Source organism: Ammospiza nelsoni, chromosome 28 (assembly GCF_027579445.1).
Source record: "Ammospiza nelsoni isolate bAmmNel1 chromosome 28, bAmmNel1.pri, whole genome shotgun sequence".
In the NCBI taxonomy this organism is placed as follows: Eukaryota; Metazoa; Chordata; class Aves; order Passeriformes; family Passerellidae; genus Ammospiza; species Ammospiza nelsoni.
Window position 1 is genome coordinate 3,241,838 of NC_080660.1, and position 22,455 is coordinate 3,264,292.

Genomic DNA, 22,455 nt, shown 5'->3' on the forward strand with positions numbered 1-22,455 from the left:
GGCAGCTGGCTGTTGGCAACACAGGAATTAAACAGCCAAAACACCCAGATTAAATAGATTTTAAAAGCTGCAAAAGCTTTGGCTGTGCATCCTCCTGCAGGGAGGTTGGGCACTGGTTCAGTACCAAGCTCGGGGTGCCCAGGGCTGGGGCTGGGCCCTGAGTTCCCCAGTCAGGCACTGAATCCATGCAGGAAAGCTCCATGGCCAGCAGCAGCTCCCCTGCCCTGGCACCACCAACCCTGAGGTCTCTTTGGCAGGTTTTTATTGCCCCCCTTCCCTCCAGCCCCACCCCTGACCCTGTCACTTCTTGAAGAACTTCTTGTTGAGGAGGAAGATGAGCAGGTTGACGTTGACCTTGGCCTTGTGGAACATCTTCATGACCGCTACACCCTCGTACTGCAGCTGCAGCAGGTCCTGTGGGAGAGGGGACTGTCACTGGCACTGTGCCCTGCCAGGGAAGCCCTGCTGGGTGCCCAGCCCGGGCACAGGGAGCTGGGTTTGTGTCAGAACCCAGGACATCCCTCTGGGTGTCCTGGAGGGCTCCAGACCCTGGCAGGGGGCCCAGAGACCTTAGCATGAAGCCAAAGACCCCTGTGCCTTTGATTTTAACCCATGGAGAAAATCACCAACTTTATGTGAAGATTTACAAGCCACAAGAGTTTAAGTAGAATGATAGTTTGTCTGTCACAGGGTGAAAAAGTGAAACTTTGGGGTTTTTAGAATGGGGGTTCAGAAGCCAAGATGGAGGGGTTTGGGCGTGCCTTGTCCTTCTTTCTTCTTCTTGGCCTCCATCTTCTGGGTGATGAGGGCACTTTAGGATTGGTTTAGAGTAGAAACTCACTGTCTAACATGGTGATAGGTATTGGAATATCATTGTGAATAATGTACAGATAGTTTTTAGTATAAGAAGTTAACACCACCCTGAGGGCAGTCAGTGTGCCACAACCTGACCTGCCAGACAGACCTCAGCAGGTCAGGAAAAGAATGTTAGAGATAACAGAGAATAAACAACCTTGAAAACCACAGCCAAAGAATCCTGACTCCTTCTTCAGTCTCAGGGCTGGGAAAATGAGACTTTCTGACACCTTGGTGGTCATCTCAACCACATAAACCCCAAGAGGGCAGGGCTTCACATGGGCTCCAAGTCCCCACAAGAGCTGCAGGTGTGGGGACAACAGCCAGCCCCACATACCCTGGCTGTCCCCATCCCTGTGAGCCCCAGGAGCTGCAGGACAGGTTTCCCACCTGGTAGTGCAGCTGGAAGTCCTCCATGTCGATCCCCATGAATTTGGCTTTCACCTGGAACTTCCCTGATTCCTCACAGGGGATGATGTCAAAAACCACGTTCTTGAGCCTGAGAAGACAGAGCCACTCACTGCCAAAAGCTTTAACACAGCCAGGGAGCAGCTCACCCACCCAGTGCATCAGCACAGCAGCCAGACCAGACCCCACTGCAAATCCCAACTTTCCTACACAAAACTTGTCCCACATAGCAGGACAACAGTGGCCCACGTGCATCCTCCTCCTCCTCAGTTATTTTCCTCTACCTGCCCAAATTTTCATAGAATCACGGAATATCCTGAATCAGAAGGGACCCACAAGGATCTCTGAGTGCATTAAGTCCAGCTCCTGGCCCTGCACTGAATAACCCCAAGCAGGAGCTCCTCCCCTGGGGCAGGGCCACTCACTGGCTGGGTGGCAGGTCCTGGATCTCCAGCAGCACCCCCTTCTCCCACAGCTGGGCTGCTGTGTAGTGCAGAGATGGCAGCTTCTTGCTCTTCCCACTGCCCCTGGAAGAGAAGGGAGCACATGCTGAGAGCTCACCTCTGGCCATCTGTGACCCCTTGGATCCCCAACATCTCCAGGACTCACAACAACCAGAGAGCAATGAAAACAAACAACATTTTTCTTTAAAAAATTACTGATTTTTGGTAAGGAACCTCACTTGTTGCTGGCTGCCAAGTTGTCAAGGCAGGTCTTGATGTACTGATTGTAGTAATCAATTTGCTCCTCATAAAACAGAGTCTTGGCATCGAGGCCCTCCAGGGTGTGCCTCAGCTTCAGGAGCTCCCCGCGCCGCTGCTGCCGGTGCCGCCGCTGGTTCCGGATGTCCTGCAGGAAACAGCAGCACCAGAAAACCAATGTTTGTCATGAGGAGCTTTACCAGAGCAGGAGCTCTGGGGGTTTAGGGGTGATTCCCAGCTCAGCACACCTTGGCCAGCTCATCAATGAGCTCCTGGTAGTGGCTGGCAGAGTGCACCAGCCCCAGGCTCTCCAAGCGCCGCAGGTTGCGGATGACCTTGCGCTTCTTCTCCTCCATGGAGAGCTGGCTGTTGGCAGCCAGGCAGGGGTGGTGCTTCAGCTGGGCAGAGGACTGGGCATCCCACAGAGCTCGCTGGCACACCAGGTGCTCATGGGCAGCTTCCTAAAGATGAGAAAGGGTCAGCCTAGAACACAGCTGGAATGGGGTACAGAGATGGAACAAGCGAACTGTGCAGGATTCACATTCTCTGAACCTGAGAGAAGCAGAGAAAAGAATGATCAAAACAATTCTTATCTCATTTGCTGTGCCTGTGCTGTGCCAAAGTGGAATGCAATATGGAGATGGTTTAACCAAAGTGATGGTGTTTTGTTTTCTTGACCAATCTCTGCAAACGATCCTGATAGTCACACGATTTTGTGCAGTTGAGTGCTTGTGCAGTTTCAGCTTAGATATAGTGCAGAATAATATAGTATAATTAAGTAATTAATTAGCCTTCTGATATCATGGAGTCAGATTAATCATTTCTCCCTGCCACAGGAGTCACCTTGAATTTACCATAGAACTCCTCCACCCACACTTTGATGTGGCCCAGAACAGGTGATTTTTCTGAAAAAACAGAGTCCAGGCACTGCTGGATCACAAGAGCAGTGGCCAAACCTCTGAGAGGAGCAGGGCAGCTTTTTGCTGAGAACTTTTTCACCCTTTGCCCACCAAGTTTTTCAGTTCATCCCTAGCAGCAGCCTCACACATCCCACCTCATGCTCTGAGGCTGGTGTCCACAAGATGTCTGGGAGGGAATCTCCTGCTTGGCACTGGATCAAATCCACCAGCATCTGCTTGGTGCTAGAGACCAGAGGGAGATGTGAGGAATCTGCTCCAGACCATCACCCTCCACCCAATATTCAGTTGCCTCCCAAGGGTTTTTTGCCCTCCTTGAGCATCCCAGTACCCTCCTGATGCCCCCAGAGCCCATCCTCACCTCAGCAGCAGGCTCCTCATGTCACTCTCCTCGTTGCTGGCCACTGGCACCAGCTTGTTGGTGAGGGTGAGGGAGATTTCTGTTCTGCTGAGCTGGGAGAGCTGCTCAGCACTGCTGTCTGCCAGGCTGCCAACACTGTCCCCTGTGAGGGCACAGAGAGCCCTGCTAGCTTTGTTGGGATCTAGAGGGTTGGTTTTCCATGCCCAAAGCAATCCAGCTCAAGCTTTGTGCAAGGAAAGGGTGCCCACGTCCACCCTCCTCCCATCAGATCCCAGAATCCAACCTACCAAGCAGGGACTGGACTGTAGGGAGCTCATCAAGATCCTCCAGGAGCTCGTGCAGGGGGTCACTGGGGTGTGATGTGATGGAGTCCTGGTGCTCCAGCAGGAGCTGGACATGCAAGGGATGAATCAGTGGCAAAGGAGGATGCAAATGGAGAGTGAGGGAGGGCCACCATTCACACCCAAGAGGGGATGGAGAAGATCTGAGGTTTGTAAAAGGACAAACCTGCAGAATCTAGGTTATTTCCTTGCTTAGAAGAGAAAAAAGGGTCAGATAGAGAGAAGCTGTGCCAGGGGTGGAATACAGAAGAAGAATGGGAGGAAACCCAGCAGAAAGCCCAGCGGGTGGGAGCAGAGGAAACAGAGCTCGCCCTGAGCTTTATGCCCTGACCTTGTGCGTGTTGATGAGCTCCCCCACAGTGATGTAGATGACTGGTTTGGCCACTGCCACCATCTCTGAGTACTCATCCATGTCAAACCTCTCCTCAGGCTCAGGGACACAGCAGGCAGCAGAGATGAACCTCCTGCAGGGACAGACCCCTTTGCTCAGCCCCATAACCCTACCACGGGCTCCAAGCCACCCTCCCACCCCATGACCACCACCTGAACTTGCTGTGGGTGTGCTCCAGGTACTGGTTGAGCCCGCAGAGGTGGGCACTGTCCCCCTGGAAGGCCTTGTGGGCAGCGGCGTGCTGCAGCACCTTGGCGATGGCGCCCAGGCTGCGGCGCTGCTCGGGGCGCAGGGCCACCCCCGCTGACATGTCCACGATGTCAAAGCCATCAGGGGCCACCACTGCTGGGTTCATGAAGCGGTAGTAGAGCAGGTTCCCCACGATCTAGGATGGAGACAGGCTGGGGAGCATTTGGGTTAAGGCCCAAGGAGGTGACACCTCAGCAGGGAAGTGTCGCAGACATCTTTTATGAAAAATCCTTTCCTTAGGATTTTTTCTCTTGAGAAGCTGAGAGGCTTCAAGAACAAAATGTAAACAATGGTTATCTGCTGCTGTGGAATGCAACAGGTGCATCTGTGATTGGTCTCATGTGGTTGTTTCTAATTAATGGCCAATCACAGTCAGCTGGCTCAGACAGAGAGCCCAAGCCACAAACCTTTGTTATCATTTTTTGCTATTCTATTCTTAGCCAGCTTTCTGATGAGAACCTTTTCTTCTATTCTTTTAGTATAGTTTTATTGTAATATATATCAAAAAATAATAAATCAAGCCTTCTGAAACATGGAGTCAGATCCTCGTCTCTTCCCCAGTCCGAAAACTTCCCATCACAGGGAAGGACATTTCATCCTTGGTTAGGGCCCAAGGAGGTGACACCTCAGCAGGGAAGGAGGTTTCATCCTTGCTCTGCATGGTAAGACCCTCCTGAAAGAGATGGCAGTGCAGGGAAAAGCCCACCCTTGGCATTTCCTTAGTGGCTCAAGGAAAATGTTGACTTGGAGGTGTTTTTAAGTCAAGAGGACCTTTGGTGGCCTTTCATGTACAGCTGAGCCCCACCAAACCATGCAGGTGCCCCAGTCCCACGGTACCTTATCAACCTCCTCTGTTGAGGCCTTGGGGAATTTCTCCACCAAGGACATCCTCAGGATTTTGGCCATGTAGCGCATCCCATAGCTGAGGAGAGGTAGGGAGAGGACCATCAGCATGTGAGTCCACCCCAATGACCCAGTCCTACTACCCATCATCCAGGAAGCAGCAAACCACCAGCTGGGTGGTCTCCTCCTGCCTTTCCCTGCTTTGGGGTGATGGAGAAGCCCACAGGTACGATTGGCAGCTACAGCACCCCTCAGTTCCTTCCCCCCACCCTGCTGCCAATCCAGGCATCTCTGGAGGAGGCCTTCATCCTCTGAGATCACCACAAAGCTGGCATGCATCTCAATGTCAGCAGTAAACTGCCCAGAAACAGCAGAAAAACAAGAAACAAGCCAGCCCACGAGGTGCTGCTGATATTTGGGGTTCCCCTTGCTGACAGTGCAGTAACTCAGTCCTACAGTAGCAAAGGGGCCAGGAAGCCCCCCCATAATCCAACCTCCTTTCTAAGGCCTTGTTGGAGACACCTGAGAGCCCAGAGCACTCCTGGGGTGGGCACAGAAACCATGGGGATACTCACGGGATCTTGTCCACAGAAGAGGTGATGGCAGAGACAAACTTGTCTGTTACTGCCAGGAGATTGCGGATGGAAATGTCCAACCTCCTTTGGACCTCGGGGTGGCTGAGAGCCTGCTCAGGGCTCACCTCATAGGGCAGCTTGCTGTGAAGAGAGCACAGGACCCCATCACCATCTCAATGCCCACACCCTGTGGCCCAGCCAAGCCTTCTTCCCCAGGCTCTGACCTTCTGTGCCCACTCTGCGACTCAGTCTGGTTGATCCAGGCCTTGTAGATGTCCACGGGGTCAGTGTTGATGCTGAGGGTGCTGTCCTGCAGCACCTCCTGCACGGGGCCAGCCAGGATGTGCCTCAGGGCGCTCTGCCCAGGCAGGTTGCGGTAGAAGCCGACCAGCAGCCGGATCACCGTGGCATTGCCCGTCAGGATGTCATGAACATGGTCCACCTTGGACCTGGGGACAGAGGGGATGAGGGGATGGAGCAGTGTTTGGGTGTACTCCAAGCAGGAGGCAGCAGAGACAACAGCATCCAAGCTGGTGCAGTTCAGCCTTTCCCTGGGCAGGACACCCACCTGATCTCCTCCTGCCTTTCCCTGTTCCCTGGGCAGGACACCCACCTGATCTCCTCCTGCCTTTCCCTGGGCAGGACACCCACCTGATCTCCTCCTGCCTTTCCCTGGGCAGGACACCCACCTGATCTCCTCCTGCCTTTCCCACAGCAGGACACCCACCTGATCTCCTCCTGCCTTTCATTATTCCCACAGCAGGACACACACCTGATCTCCTCCTGCCTTTCCCTGTTCCCTGGGCAGGACACCCACCTGATCTCCTCCTGCCTTTCCCACAGCAGGACACCCACCTGATCTCCTCCTGCCTTTCATTATTCCCACAGCAGGACACCCACCTGATCTCCTCCTGCCTTTCCCACAGCAGGACACCCACCTGATCTCCTCCTGCCTTTCATTATTCCCACAGCAGGACACCCACCTGATCTCCTCCTGCCTTTCCCTGCTCCCTGGGCAGGACACCCACCTGATCTCCTCCTGCCTTTCCCACAGCAGGACACCCACCTGATCTCCTCCTGCAGTGCCACTTTGAAGAGCTGCAGCAGCAGATAAGCCTCCCGTGGGCTGGAAGCGTAGTTGTAAAGAGTAAAGATCACCGACTCCATGAATTTGGTGGATTTGTTCTGGGGCATCTGGAAGATCAGCCTGGCCAAGTACACTGGCTGTGTCTGCAGGGAGGAGGGACACCAAGCTGGCTCAGGTGGGGTAGCCAAGGGCCAGGTCCCTGCACTGCCCCCCGAGCTGTGGGGGACAGAGCAGAGCCCCATAGTGTAGCCAGGATATTTTCTGAAAAATCCTTTCCTTAGGATTTTTTCTCCTGAGGAGAATATCCTGAGAGGCCTCAGGAACAAAATGTAAACAATGATTATCTGCTGCTGTGGAATGCAACAGGTGCATCTGGAATTGGTCTCATGTGGTTGTTTCTAATCAATGCCAATCACAGTCCAGCTATCCAGACTGTCGCAGTCAGTCACAAACCTTTGTTATCATTCTTTTTCTATTCTTAGCTAGCCTCCTGATGAAATCCTTTCTTCTATTATTTTAGTATAGTTTTAATATAATATATATCATAGTTTTAATATAATATATATAATAAAATAATAAATCAAGCCTTCTGAAACATGGAGTCAGATCCTCATCTCTTCCCTCATCCTAAGACCCCTGTGAACACCACCACACCCAGCCCCACCTGCAGCAGGTAGAAGAGGTGCTGATAGGCCTCCAGCTTCTGCCTCTTCTCCTTGCTGAGTGTCTTGAGGCCCTTCTGCTTGTCCATGGACATCATCTCTGAGAGCTGCTCCTTGTTCTTCTTGGTCAGCTTCTTGCAGTGAGACACCACCTCCTGTGGTGGGGGGAGAGAAGCACTGGGGTCTGCCTGAAGCTCTGGAATTCTGACCAGTTTCTGGGACAGCCAGAGGCACCCCAGTGTGGAGGGACAGAATGTAGGAGAGTAGTGCAGAAGGCAATCTCAGCCCTGAGTGAGAACACAGGAAATTCCTCTGGCTGCCCTGGATGGCTCAAACCCCTGCCAGGGGGCTCAGAGACCTTGGCACAGAGCCCAAAACCCCTGTGCCTTTGATCTTGACATGTGGAAAAAAATACCAACCTTATATGAAGAATTACAAGTCAAGATTGTTTAAGCAGACTAATAGTTTATCACAGGGTGAAAAATAGATTTTTGGGGTTTTTAGAATGGGGGCTCAGGAGGCAAGATGGAGAAATCTCAGTGTGTCCAGTCCTTCTCTTTCTTCTTCTTAGCCTCCATCTTCTGCTGTGATGGTGGCACTTTTGGATTGGTTGAAGGCAGAAACTCACTGTCTATCACGGGTGATAGGTATTGGGAAGTTATGGTAAGTAATGTACACATAGTTTTTAGTATAAAAAGATAACACCAGTGTGCCTCTGTCTGACCTGCTGAACAGACCTCAGTGGGTCAGAGAAAGAATTTTATAGATAAGAAATAATAAACAACCTTGAGAACGAGAACAAAAGAATCCTGACTCCTTCTTTGACTACCAGGCTGGGAAAAGAGACTTGTACACAGAGTCACTGTGGCCAGCAGAGATTCTGAGACCTGAGGAGTTGCAGCTGTACCAATCAGCAAAGATTAGGAACAGGCCTGCCCTTAATAGTCCACAGCTGTGTCCAAGAAGAAGAAGAGTGCTACAGAAGAGTGGGTTGGCTGGTAGAGAAGGAAGTTGGAGCTCCTTGGTTGTGATGTGAGGAAGAAGGAGTCAGTGCTGCGAGGAGCTGTCCATGAGAAATCACCATGGAACTTTTGGAATAAGATGACAACACCCTAGTGCTCCCCAACCCCTCCAACTGCTTAAAAAGTGAAGCAGAGACAAGCCCAAGCTGCAATGCCATGGAGGGCAGGCTGGCTTGAGGCAGCCAAGTCCTCCCCCTCTCTCTGTACCTGCAGAGTGATCCTGTTCTTGACCAGCAGCCCAATCTTGATGTCCATGAGGTCCAGGTCGCTCTCCAGCTGCCGGCTGGCACGGATCCTCTTCACCACCTCCTCCTGCAGCCTCAGCACCTCTGACTCCTCCCAGAAGTCATGCTGGCTCTGCTCCAGCAGGTGGATGAAGCGCCGGACGATGCTCAAGGGTGGGCTCTTGGTGTGGACTGCAGCAATGCCCAGTAAGGCCATGAATAATTTCCCCCACCACAGACCCTCAGACACCCCATCCTCCTCCCCAAAAAGCATCTCCTTGCAGCACCAGGGCACGGGACAGCACGCAGCCACACTGCAAAAACCTCCAGGAAGTTTTGGGGGCAGAGGGGCAGCACCAGAGCTGATGATCGAGGACCATCAAGGCTCTGTCATGCTGTCCTTGCCAAGGGGCCACCAGCAGCCCTGCTCATAACTGCTTCCCTCTTCTGGGGGCAGAGTCCCCTTCCCAATTAGCCATCACACTCAGAGCAGCAATGAGCAGGCACACACTTACCCAGCAGCCTGTAATCCCCACGGGCCTTGTTGGCTCGCACAAAAGCCTGGATTTTAGTTACAGCTTTAATCTGCCAAGACAAACAAGGGGGTGGGAGGTGTTTTCCCATGGTGTCCCTAACACACATGGGGAGTGAAGGAGTGCTGGGCAAGCACATTGCTGCCTGGTCCCACTGCCAGGAATGTGTTAAGGCCTGGGATGAGAGTCTGGACAAAACAGGAGAGATTGTGGGATTCTGCCCTTCTCAGTGGTCATTCCCCTCCACTCACTGTATATCAGAAGCTGCAGCAACTCCAGGAGTGCAACTTCACTTCCTACAGCTGACACCCTCCCCTTTTCTCCCCCAAAAATTCCTTCCCCTTTTAATGGACATCTTGAAGTCATTGTTGCTTTTTGATGGAACTGGAGTGGTTTTGCTCTCCTCACACTTCACAAAACCTGAGAGTTTGGCTTCCAGACCCACCAGGTACCTATTCCTTCCCATCTGTCCCCCCTGCCAGGATGAATCAGTTCTTCCAGCTGCACTGAGAGCACTCGGGGACAGGGATCCAACTGCTCCAGATCATCCCCCTACATCCACACCAACAGAGTTCCAGGAGCTGTTTGACCCCATCCCATCCCATCCCATCCCATCCCATCCCATCCCATCCCATCCCATCCCATCCCATCCCATCCCATCCCATCCCATCCCTTACATTCTGCCTGAAATAATGCAGCCTCTCCTGGTACTTCCTCCGTGCCCGCCACATCCTCACAGCTGCCTGGATCTGGGAGAGATGTTCAAACATTTGGATTCTGGATCATGAGAACTTCCAGGGCAGGTTTAGGTTGGATATTAAGGATAAATTCTTCAAAGAAGGGGTGGTCAGGCATTGGCACAGGCTGCCCAGCAATGTGGTGGGTTCACCATCCTGAGAGGGATTTAACACCCATAGGGATGTGGCACTTGAGGACACGGTTAGTGGTGGCCTTGGCAGTGCTGAGATGGACTCAGTGATCTTCAAGGGCTTTTCCAGCCCCAGTGAGCCCATGGTAACTATTCTATTGTATGATTTTTTCTCCCCTATGCATTCACACACTGCCCTGGCCCAGCTGCCACAATCCCCCCTGGCTCCTCTGCGCTGGGCAGGGGTAGATGCCACCCTCACAAGCTGAACAAGCAGGTGACAATGCCCAACATGAGAACAAAGGCTGAAGAAAGAATCCTCCAAACCTTGATTGCAGCCTCTGTGTTGGATTTCAGGTAGTGCAGCCTGTGCAGGTAAGCTCTGCGCTGCCTGTATCCCCTCCAGCAAGCCTGGGCACAAGAAGACACCTGAGTGAGGTCACTGTGACTCCACTGGTTTTTCAGGGAGCACATGAAGAAAGAGAATAACACAGCACGGGCAAAGAGGAAAGCAGCAGCCACTGTGAGAGGAACAAGCCCCTCACTGCTCTCTGCAGCACCTCAGGAGTCCTGGCAGTAAAACCAGACAGCAGCAAGCACTGACCCCTCTCTACACCAGGTAGAGACACCTGAGTGAGGTCACTGTGACTGCATTGGTTTTTCAGGGAGCACATGAGAAAAGAGAATAACACAGCATGGGCAAAGAGGAAACCAGCAGCCACTGTGAGAGGAACAAGCCCCTCACTGCTCTCTGCAGGGCCTCAGGGGGCCTGGCAGTAAAACCAGAGAGCAGCAAGCACTGACCCCTCCCAGGGCTGCGAGGTGCTGCGAGCAGCTGCCCCTGGTTTGTGTGGCTGTGCTGAGAGCAGGCACAGGCCCTGGCTGTGTCACCTGGATCCTGATGGCAGCTGGCCTCTGCTCCTGCAGGACGTGGCGCCGTGCCGCGAGCTGGCGCCGCACGAGGAACCCGCGCAGCCGCGCCTGCAGCTTCACCACCAGCGCCACCCTGGATGCCCACAGGCGCTCCCGCTCGTGGGCCAGCGTCACTCGGGTGATGACAGACTGCAAGGACACCAGGCAGCACCAGCTCAGTGCCAGCGCTGCCCACCTGTAGCCATATTTTCTGAAAAATCCTTTCCTTAGGATTTTTCGTCCTGAGAGGCCTCAGGAACAAAATGTAAACAATAATTATCTGCTGGCTGTGGAATGCAACAGGGGGATCTGTGATTGGTCTCATGTGGTTGTTTCTAATTAATGGCCAAACACAGTCCAACTGGCTCAGTCAGTCACGAGCCTTTGTTATCATTCTTTATCTATTCTTAGCCAGCCTTCTGATGAAATCCTTTCTTCTATTCTCTTAGTATAGTTTTAGTATATTATATATCATAAAATAATAAATCAAGCCTTCTGAAACATGGAGTCAACATTCTCATCTCTTCCCTCATCCTAAGACCCCTGTGAACACTGTCACACTCCCTCATTCCTTTTCTTTTTTAAACTTTAATTTTTTTTTTTCCCAAAGTCCACCCATCTGGCAGCTCCTTTGTGCTCCTGGAGGCAATTCTGGCAGTGAGTGAGGAGGGAGCAGGAGCAAGACTGGAGTTGCTGAGGGACCTGGGGAGGTGGCACCTTCAGCACAGCCCTGGGGATGCTGTATCACAGCTGGGTGTGCAAGGGGGTTAATGCAAGCACAGTGATGCCCTTTGGGGGCATTAATGCAAGCACAGTGATGCCCTGTGCCATGCAGGGAGTGCTGGTGGTGCCTGGGTGCTGGACAGGATGTTGCTGGGGCTGGTCCAGGTGAAACAAAACCTCCCTGTGCCCACAGAGGGACAGGACACAGGGAATGGCTTCCTACTGCCAGCTGGCAGGGATGGATGGGATATTGGGAGGAAATTCTTCCTGTGAGGGTGGAGAGGCCGTGGCACAGGTGCCCAGCTGTGGCATCCTTGGAAGTCTCCAAGGCCAGGTTGGAGGGGGTTTGGAGCACCCTGTGATGGTGGAATATGTCATCTCTCCCCTCATCCTAAGACCCCTGCAAACACCATCACACCCACCCAGCCCGTCCTGCCTTACCTGCATCTCCTCCCTGCTCAGGTGCGTGGTGTAGAAGCTGCCATGGCGTGGGCACTGCCAGCTGCCCTCCAAGGTCTGCAGGTTCAGGTAGAACTCGGCCCCATCCAGCAGCCTGTGCCTGACCCAGCATGGCTTTGTGCTCCCTGCATGCCAGGATGGATGGGAGCTGCTGCAGGGTGCTGCCCCCCCAGAACACCCTGACCGGGGGTAGGGGAGGTTTTGCAGCCCCCAGGGTTTTACCTGCTGGTCCCTTGGTGGCCATCAGAGCCGCCAGCTGCTCCTGGTAGGGTTCAGCACAGGCACTCACCACCCCATGCAGGGCCACGTCAGGGTTGCACAGCACCCTCATTGTCTGTGATGCCTTCCCTTCCTTGATGGCCTGGTTGATGGCAGCTATGCCCAGAGCCACTGTGGGAGCAGAGGGGCTCACATCAGCCCCTTCTTGTCCCCCAGCCTTCAGCAGCACCCACATGGGGAGAGCACTCACTCCTCCTGGCTGCCACTGTGTCCTGGTTGGCCTGGCAGACCCCTTCCTGGATTTCTTCCCAGCAAAGAGCAGCTCCACTGTCCTGGGTGGCCTGGGAGATGGGGGAGATGGGCTCTGGTGAGCTGGGCACCTCCTGCTTTACAACAACAACAACAACAACAATAATAATAACAATAATAACAATAATAACAATAATAACAATAATAATAATAATAATGATAATAATAATAATAATAATATAATGATAACAAGTAAAAAATGAAATATGATAAAATATAATATAATAATGTAATTGTAACTAATAAATAAATATAATAATAATCAATATCTAGATATATTATAATCTATAAATATAATAGTTAAATAACAACAATAATAATTAAAGTAATAATAAATTAATAAAATAAAATGTATTTATGTAATAGAATAACTATAATAGTAACTAATATATAAATATAATAATAGATAATAAAATAATATTACAATGATAATAATAAAATGAAATATGATAAAATATAATATAATAGTGTAATATAATAATGTAATGATAATATTAACAATTAAATAATAAATAAATATAATAATTAATATCTATATATTATAATCTACAATAATAATATTATATCTATAATAATATTATAATCTATAATAATAATAGTAATAATAATAGTAATAGTAGTAGTAGTGGTAGTAGTAATAAAAATAACAATAACAATAATATCAATAACCCCCGGGGGGGTTATTTCACAGTCTTGTGACCAAGGCACGGTCCCAGGGGTTTGCCATGCTGCCATGGAGGGTCCCCACAGCTGATGACCCCCCCCACCTGGATTTTCTGCCTCCGTGCCCGGGCGAGGACGCTGTGGTAGCGCGGGGCGGTGGGGAGGGTGACGTCGGGCAGGGCTGGCACCAGCAATAGTGCCGCCAGTGTCACCTCAGGGTCCTCCTGCAGCAGCGCCTCGTTCAGCAGCCGGAGCGCACGGACACCTGCGGGCAGGGAAGGGAGGAGACGCCTTTCAACCCCTTGGATCTCCGCCTTTCAACCCCTCCGATCTCCGCTTTCAACCCCTCAGATCTCCGCCTTTCAACCCCTCGGATCTCCGCTTTCAACCCCTCGGATCCCTGCCTTTCAACCCCTCCGATCTCCGCTTCCAACCCCTCCGATCTCCGCTTTCCACCTCTCGGATCCCCGCCTTTCAACCCCTCGGATCCCCGCCTTTCAACCCCTCGGATCTCCAGGCACCAAGGGAATCACAGCCCAGGGTGGTGTGAGATTCTCCGGTGTCTTACTGGGGATGGAATCCCAGTGCAACCTCCCTCCGAGGATATCTGCCACCCCCTGCATGCCCAAACTCTGTGTGGGCAGCACTCACGGTCGGTTTCATCCTGCACTGATGAGTTGGTGTTGTTGATGCTGTCCTGAATGTCGTTCCAGCTCAGGAACTCGGCTCCTGCTTCCCTCGATTGGACTTTCAGCTGCAGCAAGTCATCAAAGTACCTGCAGGAGAGAAACAAGGCAATGACCTGAAGCATTCCAAGCAGGGCTCAGTGCATTCCAAGGAGGGTTTGGTGCATTCTGAGCAGATCCTTCAGAGGGGAGAGGCAAGGCACAGGATAGGGAGGCTGCTGGAATAAGCCACAAAAAGCCCAGGCACCGTGACCAGCCCTTTCCACAAGATTTCTTCACCCCAGCCCCTAACAGAGAGCCCAACTCACCGCTGTGCATTTGCATCCTCAACTCCTGAGAGGCCCAGGGCAGGGCTGACCAGGCTGCTCCAGAGCCTGCTGGGGTTCCTGGCATCCAGGGCTTGGTTAACCAGTGCCACAGCTGAGAGCATCTCCACAGCCACAAACAGCTCCTCCTGTGCCAACTCGCCCTGCACAGAGCAGGCAGACACTGAACCCACATAACCTCCTCCTCCTCCTCCAGGCCCAGCTTCCACAGGGGAGCAGCAGCAAAGGAAGCACCCCAGACCCAGCAAGGGACAACCCTACCCATTGTTCAGGGCACCCATGGCCCATCCCTGGGTGTCACAGACATCTTTTATGAAAAATCCTTTCTTTAAGATTTTTCTCCCGAGGAGGTGAGAGGCCTCAGGAACAAAATGTAAACAATGGTTATCTGCTGCTGTGGAATGCAACAGGTGCATCTGGGATTGGTCTCATGTGGTTGTTTCTAATTAATGGCCAATCACAGCCCAGCTGGCTCAGACACAGAGCCTGAGCCACAAGCCTTTGTTATCATTCTTTCTTTTTCTATTCTTAGCTAGCCTTCTGATGAAATCCTTTCTTCTGTTCTTTTAGTGTAGTTTTAATGTAATATATATCATAAAACAATAAATCAAGCCTGCTGAAACATGGAGTCAGATCCTTGTCTCTTCCCTCATCCTCAGACCCCTGTGAACACAGTCACACCTGGGGTGTCTCACCCGTGGGTGCTGCCTCTGCAGCAGGGCCAGCTGCTGCTGGTACAGGGGTGCAGCAGGGCTGTGCACATCAGGCAGTTGGGCTGCAGGGTCCAGCAGAGCTTCCAAAGCTTTTCCACCTCCTCCTCCTCCCTCCAGGCCCAGCTTCCCCAGAGGAGCAGCAGCAAAGGAAGCACCCCAGGCCCAGCAAGGGACGACCCTACCCATTGTCCAGGGCACCCATGGCCCATCCCTGGGGTGTCTCACCCGTGGGTGCTGCCTCTGCAGCAGGGCCAGCTGCTGCTGGTACAGGGGTGCAGCAGGGCTGTGCACATCAGGCAGTTGGGCTGCAGGGTCCAGCAGAGCTTCCAAGGTTTTGGCTGGCATCCCTTGGCGGACAGCAGCGTTGATGCGGCCGACAGCCTGCAGCACTGAGGGACACACAGGGGGCTGGCACAGGGGGGCTGTGCCCTGCCTCAGGGCCAGGCTGCCAGCATGCCCAGCAGCTCCTGGGCAGCAGAAGCTGCAGTAAGAGTTCACCCAGGCACTCACTGGCTCGCTCCTTCTCATCCCTCCGGTTTGCTGTGAGGATCCCTGCCTGCACCTCCTCCTGCTCCAGCAGCTCCAGGTAGCCCAGCTCCTGCAGCAGGCAGAGAGGGCTGTCAGCTCTCACAGCTCACCATGCTTGTGCTCACAGAGCAGCCGTGCCCAGACCCCTGGCAGAAAGCTGCCAACTCCCCAGCCCAGGTGTCGCAGACATCTTTTCATTAAAAATCCTTCCTTAGGATTTTTTCTTCCTGAGAAGCTGAGAGGCCCCAGGGACAAAATGTAAACAAGGTAAGGTTATCTGCTGCTGTGGAATGCAACAGGTGCATCTGTGATTGGTCCCATGTGGTTGTTTACAATTAATGGCCAATCACAGCCCAGCTGACTCAGACAGAGAGTCTGAGGCAGCTGCCTTTGTTACCATTCTTTTTTTTTTTCTATTCTTAGCTTAGCTAGCCCTCTGAGATGAAACTTTTCCTTCTATTCATTTAGTGTAGTTTTAATGTAATATATATCATAAAATAATAAATCAAGCCTCTGTAACAGAGTCAAATCTACATCTCTTCCCTCATCCTAAGACCCCTGTGACCACCGTCACACCGTGGGCCCTCCCTCTTCCTGGGGAGCATGGGCTGCCCCCCCAGCACCAGCACCCTGCACCCCAGGTCCTGCCAGCCCCTACCAGTGCTCCTGCCAGCCCCTACCAGTGCCTTCTCCTCCCTGTCCGTGCTGAGCTGCTCCAGGTAGAGCTCGAGGTTGTCACGCTGGACGCAGCGCAGGGCCAGGCTGGGCTCCTGCAGTGCACAGTGCAGTGCCAGCACATCCTGTCTCTCCAGGGCATTGTCCACCTCTTCCAGGGCTCCACGCACTGCAAGAGGCCAGTTCACCCCAGAGGTGAGCAGGTAAATCATCCCACAGGGCTGCAAGGCAGCTATGGCTAAAGCCTGCATACCCATCATTTTAATTTCTCCTTAGAAATGCACACCCAGCCCTTCTCCCCACTAGGTCTGAGGCTGGCCCGAGCAGACTTCTTTCTGCTATGCCCACCACTCTCCCCATGCCCAGGGCTACCATGGTCCCACCATAAGCCCTGGAGAACCCCCAGAGGGAAGGCCCAGCTTTGCTCACCATTCACTTTGTTGATGTTGCCTTGGATTTCAGCCTGGGTCAGACACCAGTCGTAGACGTCCTCTCCTTCAGGGATCACCTGTGGGCACTGGACAGGGACTCCCCAGCTTGAGCTTTCTGCCCAAGCACACCCCACCATGCACAGTGGGGTCCCCTGCAGATGCCTGGGCTCATTTCCCAACCCCAATCCCTGGGTGAACTTGTCACAGACATCTTTTATGAAAAATCCTTTCTTTAAGATTTTTCTCCCAAGGAGCTGAGAGGCCTCAGGAACAAAATGTAAACAATGGTTATCCTGCTGCTGTGGAATGCAACAGGTGGATCTGGGATTGGTCTCATGTGGTTGTTTCTAATTAATGGCCAATCAGTCAGCCTTTGTTATCATTCTTTCTTTTTCTATTCTTAGCTAGCCTTCTGATGAAATCCTTTCTTCTATTCTTCTAGTATAGTTTAAATATAATATATATCATAAAATAACAAATCAAGCCTTCTGAAACATGGAGTCAGATCCTCGTCTCTTCCCTCATCCTCAGACCCCTGTGGACACTGTCACATGAACCAGCCCCCAAAGAGGAAACATCTCCTGCTGAGATGATTCTGCTCAGCACAAGGGCTCCCAGGCTGTGTTTCAGCCAAGGGACCCCTCCACCTCCCCATCAGCAAAGGGGCTGCTCCTCTCCCATCCACCCCAGAGCCCCCTGTGCCCTCCTCACTCACCCTGTTCCTGGCACTGCTGCCCTTCTCCAGCTTGGCCTGGTGCAGCACCTCCTGGTAGGCACCTGCCAGCTCCTGGCGCAGTCCCACCAGCATGGCGTGGGGGTTCTGCAGGGTCTCCATGGTCTGGGCCACCACCCCTCGCTCCACCGCCTCATTGATGGCCAGCACAGCAGCGTGGACTGCAGGTGGGGCAGGGAGGGACACAGAGGGTGAGATGGGACACAGAGGGGCAGGAGGGACCATCTGCTTTATCCCTGCACGCAGTGGGACAAGACATTCCACAGGCAATGGTGGGAACCCACCCTTTCTGGGACCCAGCTGGAGCTCCCAGCACCTGGGAAGTCTCACAGCAACCCAGGGAATGCAGAACCCCAGCTGCTGCTGCTGCCCAGCAATGGCTGTGCCAGCACCTGCAGCCTTGTGCCAGGCTCAAAGAGAACAACCAGGTGCATCCCAGACCACCATCACCTCCCAGGGCACCCCTTCCCAGTTTCCTGGCCCCAAATTTGGCATTCAGTTTGTCACAGTCATATTTTTCTAGAAAAATCCCCTTGCCCAGGATTCTTCTCCCGGGAAGCTGGAAGCCTCAGAGAAAAAGGAAAACAACATTATCTCATTTGCTTCTCCTGTGTTTTGCTGCTTTGGAATGTGTTTGGAGATTGTTTATCCAACAGGTGGTTGTTTCATTGGTTTCATGTGAATTGTTTTGACTTAATGACCAATTAAGGTCAATCTGTGTCAGGACTCTGGAAGGAGTCATGAGTTTTCATTATTATCTTTTAGTCTTCTGTAAGTATCCTTTCTGTATTCTTTAGTATAGTTTAGTATAGTATATATTTTTTAAATATATATATTTTTATATGTATATATAATATATATTTTATATATTTATATATATATTAAAAATATTTTTTAGCTTTTGAAAATACAATACAATATAGTATCATAAAATACTAAATTAGCTTTCTAAGAACATGGAGTCAGATTCATCATCCTTTCCTTTGTCTATGCACCCCAAAAATAGAAGATTTGGTAGCTGAGGCAAAATCCTGCTACAGGCTAACACCCTGCTCCCCACCAGGCACCCATCACCTGCTGCTTCATCCACAGAGAGCTCATTGGCCAGAATGCCTCCAATCTTGCTGAAGGCAGGCAGCTGCAGCCCATACTTCTCCAGCTCCCGCTTCATGTTGTTGATCTCCTCCTCTGGAGCAGAGCAGAGGCAGCACAGCTCAGCACCAGCCCCACAGCCCAGTGCTGGAGCAGGGGCAGCCAGCAGAGCCCCCACTCCCCTGCCAGACCAAGAGGGGTGCAGAAAGCCCCCACACTGGGGTGAGCATCCCTGAGGCAGCTTTGGCAAAAGGCATCCAAGGCTTTCACTCCATGGGACCCCAGAGCACTGGTGGCAAACCCCCCTTGGCAAGTCCCAGCCCAGGTGTCCCTGCACATACCTGTGAAGTTCACTTTCCCATACAAGTCCTGGATCAGAGGAGCCAGCCCCAGCTTGAAGAGGTAGAAGCTGAAATACAAACCCACACGGTGACAGCCCTCCTGACGCTTCTGTGTCACCTGAGGCTGAAAGGTGACACCACCAAAGGGCTGATGAGCATGAACACACTCCATGAGAGCCAGGCCAGGGCACCCACCTGAGTGCATGGATGCAGTAGACCACCCGGGGCATGTTCTTCTTGTCATAGATATCAGTGGTCTCTGGGTGGAAGATCTGCCAGCAAGACAGAGACACATCAGGGACAATGGCAGAGAGACAGTCCCCAGCGTTGGCTGGTGTCAAAGAGTGGGGGCAAAGACAAAGCCCCCCTGCCATAACAGCACACCCCAGTAGTGCCACAAGGCAAAGGCCAGTGTGCCCCTGGGCTGGGGAGAGCAGAGGGGAGGTGTTACCGAGGGAAGCCCCACGTGGCTCATGGCATCACGCCAGTGGTTGATGTTATCGGTGTGCCGAAAGTGCAGCCCAGCTGTCTGGAAGAGAGGAGCTGAGGTCAGGCTGAACCCCACTTTCCCCATCCCCGGGGTCCCCCTTGCCCCTAGAGCAACCCAGCCAAGGCAGGAGGTCAAAGACAGAGGCAATGCCTGTGATCCCCAGGGACCCCATTGCAGCCCCCCTTACAGAGCAGTCCCTCAGTGACTGCTGTCTGACGCAGACATCTTTTATGAAAAATCCTTTCTTTAAGATTTTTTCCTCCTGAGTAGCTGAGAGGCCTCAGGAACAAAATGCAAACAATGGTTATCTGCTGCTGTGGAATGCAACAGGTGCATCTGTGATTGGCCCATGTTGGATGTTTGTAATTAATGGCCAATCACAGTCAGCTAGCTCAGACAGAGAGCCTAAGCCACAAACCTTTGTTATCATTCCTTCTTGTTCTATTCTTAGCTAGCCTTCTGATGAAATCCTTTCTTCTTTTAGTATAGTTTTAATGTAATATATATTATAAAATAATAAATCAAGCCTTCTGAAACACGGAGTCAGATCCTCGTCTCTTCCCTCATCCTAAGACCCCTGTGAACATGGTCACAGCTGTCAGCAAGCCCCTCCTCACTCTGCACTCACCAGAGAGGGAAAGTTTTGGGGCTACACCCTAAGGGCTACCACACCTTCCTCTGGTGCCACAGCCTTACCTTGTACCGTGTCTGCTCAGGGTCGTAGATCTTCTTCAGTGGGACAACAGCAGGGGCAAAGCAGTGGCCCAGCTTGGCCAGGAGGACCCCGTTGCGCAGGGTCTCCTCCAGCTCCGTGGGTGGGGGCAGCTCCTCACCCAGACAGGCTTCCATCCAGCTGCCAGGCAAGGGATAGGGCATGGCAGAGACCCCCAGAGAAAAGCACCCAAACGACATCACCCCCAACTCCATTCCAATAAATCCCCCCTGGCAGGGGAGCTCAGCCCTCAGGCTTTTGCTGCTGGGTGGTTTTCAGTTTGGGTGGAGGGCTGAGTGTCCCCCCATAAAAAACCACAACCCCCCAACCAGCTTTGAGGAGCCATAAAGCCACAGGATCCAAGCAGCATTCTGCAGCACTATGGGCATTCCCCACCCACTCCCCCTGTCCCTCCCCTTACCACCCCTTTTCCCCCCAAAATGTGAGCTCAAGGATGTCCCCAATGCAGCCCCACCGCTTGGCTTCCTCCAGGTGACACAGGTACTGGTAGGCAACGTTCTGCCTCCTCTGTTCGTCCATCTCATCGGCAGTCAGGCGCTCACCTGGGCAGAAAGGAGGTCTCCCTTCAGAGCCCCCTGCGCAGGGAGGCTTTTTGAAGCCCCCATGGCCACTGAAACTAAGATTTGGGAAAGGGAGCCAGGCTTTGGGTGCAGTAGCCTCCCACAGCCGTCGTGGGAGTGGCACCAACATCACAGTTCTGGCAGTGGAAGGAAAGTTTCCAATTTCCCTTTTTCCCAAATAACGGCCATCAGAGCTGGCACTGGAGTGGGGGAGGGCACAGAGCAAGCATTCAGGGGAACACAGCTACAGGTTTGGGGTCCTTTTACCCTGCTCCTGGTGCTGGAGGCACCCATGACTTCTGGGGGGCATCTGGCTGCCTCCCAACAAACCATCCCTCAAAATACATCCCCTCCAGTTTGTCCCCAGGGGCCTGGCACCTTGCCACCAACATCCCTCTACCCACACGCAGACCTACCTGTTCCCCCTGAACCCCTAAATCCGACTGCTCCCCCATCCCTCTGCACAGCCAGAGTCCCTGTCCCCATGTGCACCCCACAGCTGGCCCCACATCCCCCTGCCTCCCCAGACCTATCTGTCCCCACATTCCCTTGCCCCCCAGCCTTACCTGTCTACCTCACATCCCCTGCCCCCTCAACCTTACCTGTTCCCCCATCCCCCTGCCTCCCCAGCCTTACCTGTCCCCTCACACTCCCCTGCACCCCAAACCTATCTGTTCCCCCATTCCCCTGCCCCTCCAGCCTTACCTGTCCCCTTCTCATTCCCCTGCCCACACATCCCCCTGGCCCCCAGCCTTGTCTGTCCCCCCACATTCCCCTGCACCCCAAACCCGCCTGTTCCCCCATCCCTTGTCCCCCCAGCCTTACCTGTACCCCAGACTTGTCCCCTCCCGTCCCCTGCACCCCGGACATTCCTGCTGCCTTCATCCTTGTGCCTCTCAGCCCCCCGGTGCCCCCCGGTGCCCCCCGGTGCCCCCCGGTGCCGGTCACTCACAGCGCCCCGGCCCCGCTCCCTCCATGGCCGCGGCGGCTCCGCCCGAGGTTTGAATCTCCCGCCGCCCACGTGGCTCCGCGCGGGGCCTGCCGGGCAGCGGGACCCGGGACACCGGGACACCGGGACACAGGGACACCGGGACACCGGGACACCGGGACACAGGGACACCGGGACACCGGGACACAGGGACACCGGGGAACGGCGGCACCGGCACACCGGGACCCCGAACCCCGGGAAAGCGGGACACGGGGACCGCGGGACCCCGGGGAACGGCGGCACTGGGACCCAGCGACAGCGGGGCACCGGTGTCGCCCTGAATTTTTAAGATTTTTCCAAGCCTTCTGATGTTTACATTCTTGTAAGGAACTTTCTCACAGACTTTCTGTAAATAACTCATTGTTTTGCATTCTTTTATGGAGGAGGAGAAATTTGATGGACTGTTGGTTTGTTCAGTGTCATTGGAGAGGTGGCACTGTCACCCTCCAACCCACTGTCGCTTTTGGAAACCTATAAATGTTGGAGTCAGAAATTTAAAAATCCCTTTTTGCCTTGAAAAGAGCAGCGTGTCCAAGTAGTTTCTAATTAATGGCCAATCACAGTCCAGCTGTCCAGACTGTCTCAGTCAGTGACAGGATTTTGTTATCATTCTTTTTCTATTCTTAGCTAGCTTTCTGATGAAATCCTTTCTTCTATTCTTTTAGTATAGTTTTAATATAATATATATATCATAAAATAATAAATCAAGCCTTCTGAAACATGGAGTCAGATTCTCATCTCTTCCCTGGTCTTGGGACCCCTGTGAACACCACCACAGTCCACCACACAGTTTTCCTATCCCTCCATCCCTCACAGGGCTCACACTGGCACTGCTGC

General features: G+C 52.8%; 1 protein-coding gene across 2 annotated transcripts; it reads right to left on the reverse strand.

The window, feature by feature from the left end:
* Positions 1–277: 277 nt before the first annotated feature.
* IQGAP3 (IQ motif containing GTPase activating protein 3) lies at positions 278–20,606 on the reverse strand. Of its 2 annotated transcripts, none has more exons than XM_059490153.1 (37): positions 20,525–20,606; positions 20,034–20,190; positions 19,299–19,376; positions 19,043–19,119; positions 18,848–18,915; positions 18,489–18,602; positions 17,397–17,575; positions 16,680–16,767; positions 16,256–16,419; positions 15,558–15,645; positions 15,273–15,436; positions 14,317–14,477; positions 13,974–14,098; positions 13,427–13,587; positions 12,601–12,691; positions 12,354–12,521; positions 12,114–12,256; positions 10,929–11,099; positions 10,365–10,448; positions 9,847–9,918; positions 9,152–9,221; positions 8,620–8,828; positions 7,393–7,545; positions 6,708–6,871; positions 5,866–6,090; positions 5,642–5,782; positions 5,061–5,145; positions 4,127–4,359; positions 3,915–4,047; positions 3,530–3,632; positions 3,243–3,384; positions 3,019–3,106; positions 2,213–2,425; positions 1,946–2,112; positions 1,689–1,790; positions 1,246–1,354; positions 278–414 (listed from the first exon to the last, which is right to left on the reverse strand). In XM_059490153.1, exons 1-37 carry the CDS (start codon positions 20,587–20,589, stop codon positions 301–303), a joined length of 4,869 nt encoding a protein of 1,622 aa, XP_059346136.1. In that variant the 5' UTR covers positions 20,590–20,606; the 3' UTR covers positions 278–300. The 2 variants fall into 2 exon arrangements, with proteins under 2 accessions (XP_059346136.1, XP_059346135.1); XM_059490152.1 differs by having other exon boundaries at positions 12,601–12,736.
* Between the last annotated feature and the right edge of the window lie 1,849 nt (positions 20,607–22,455).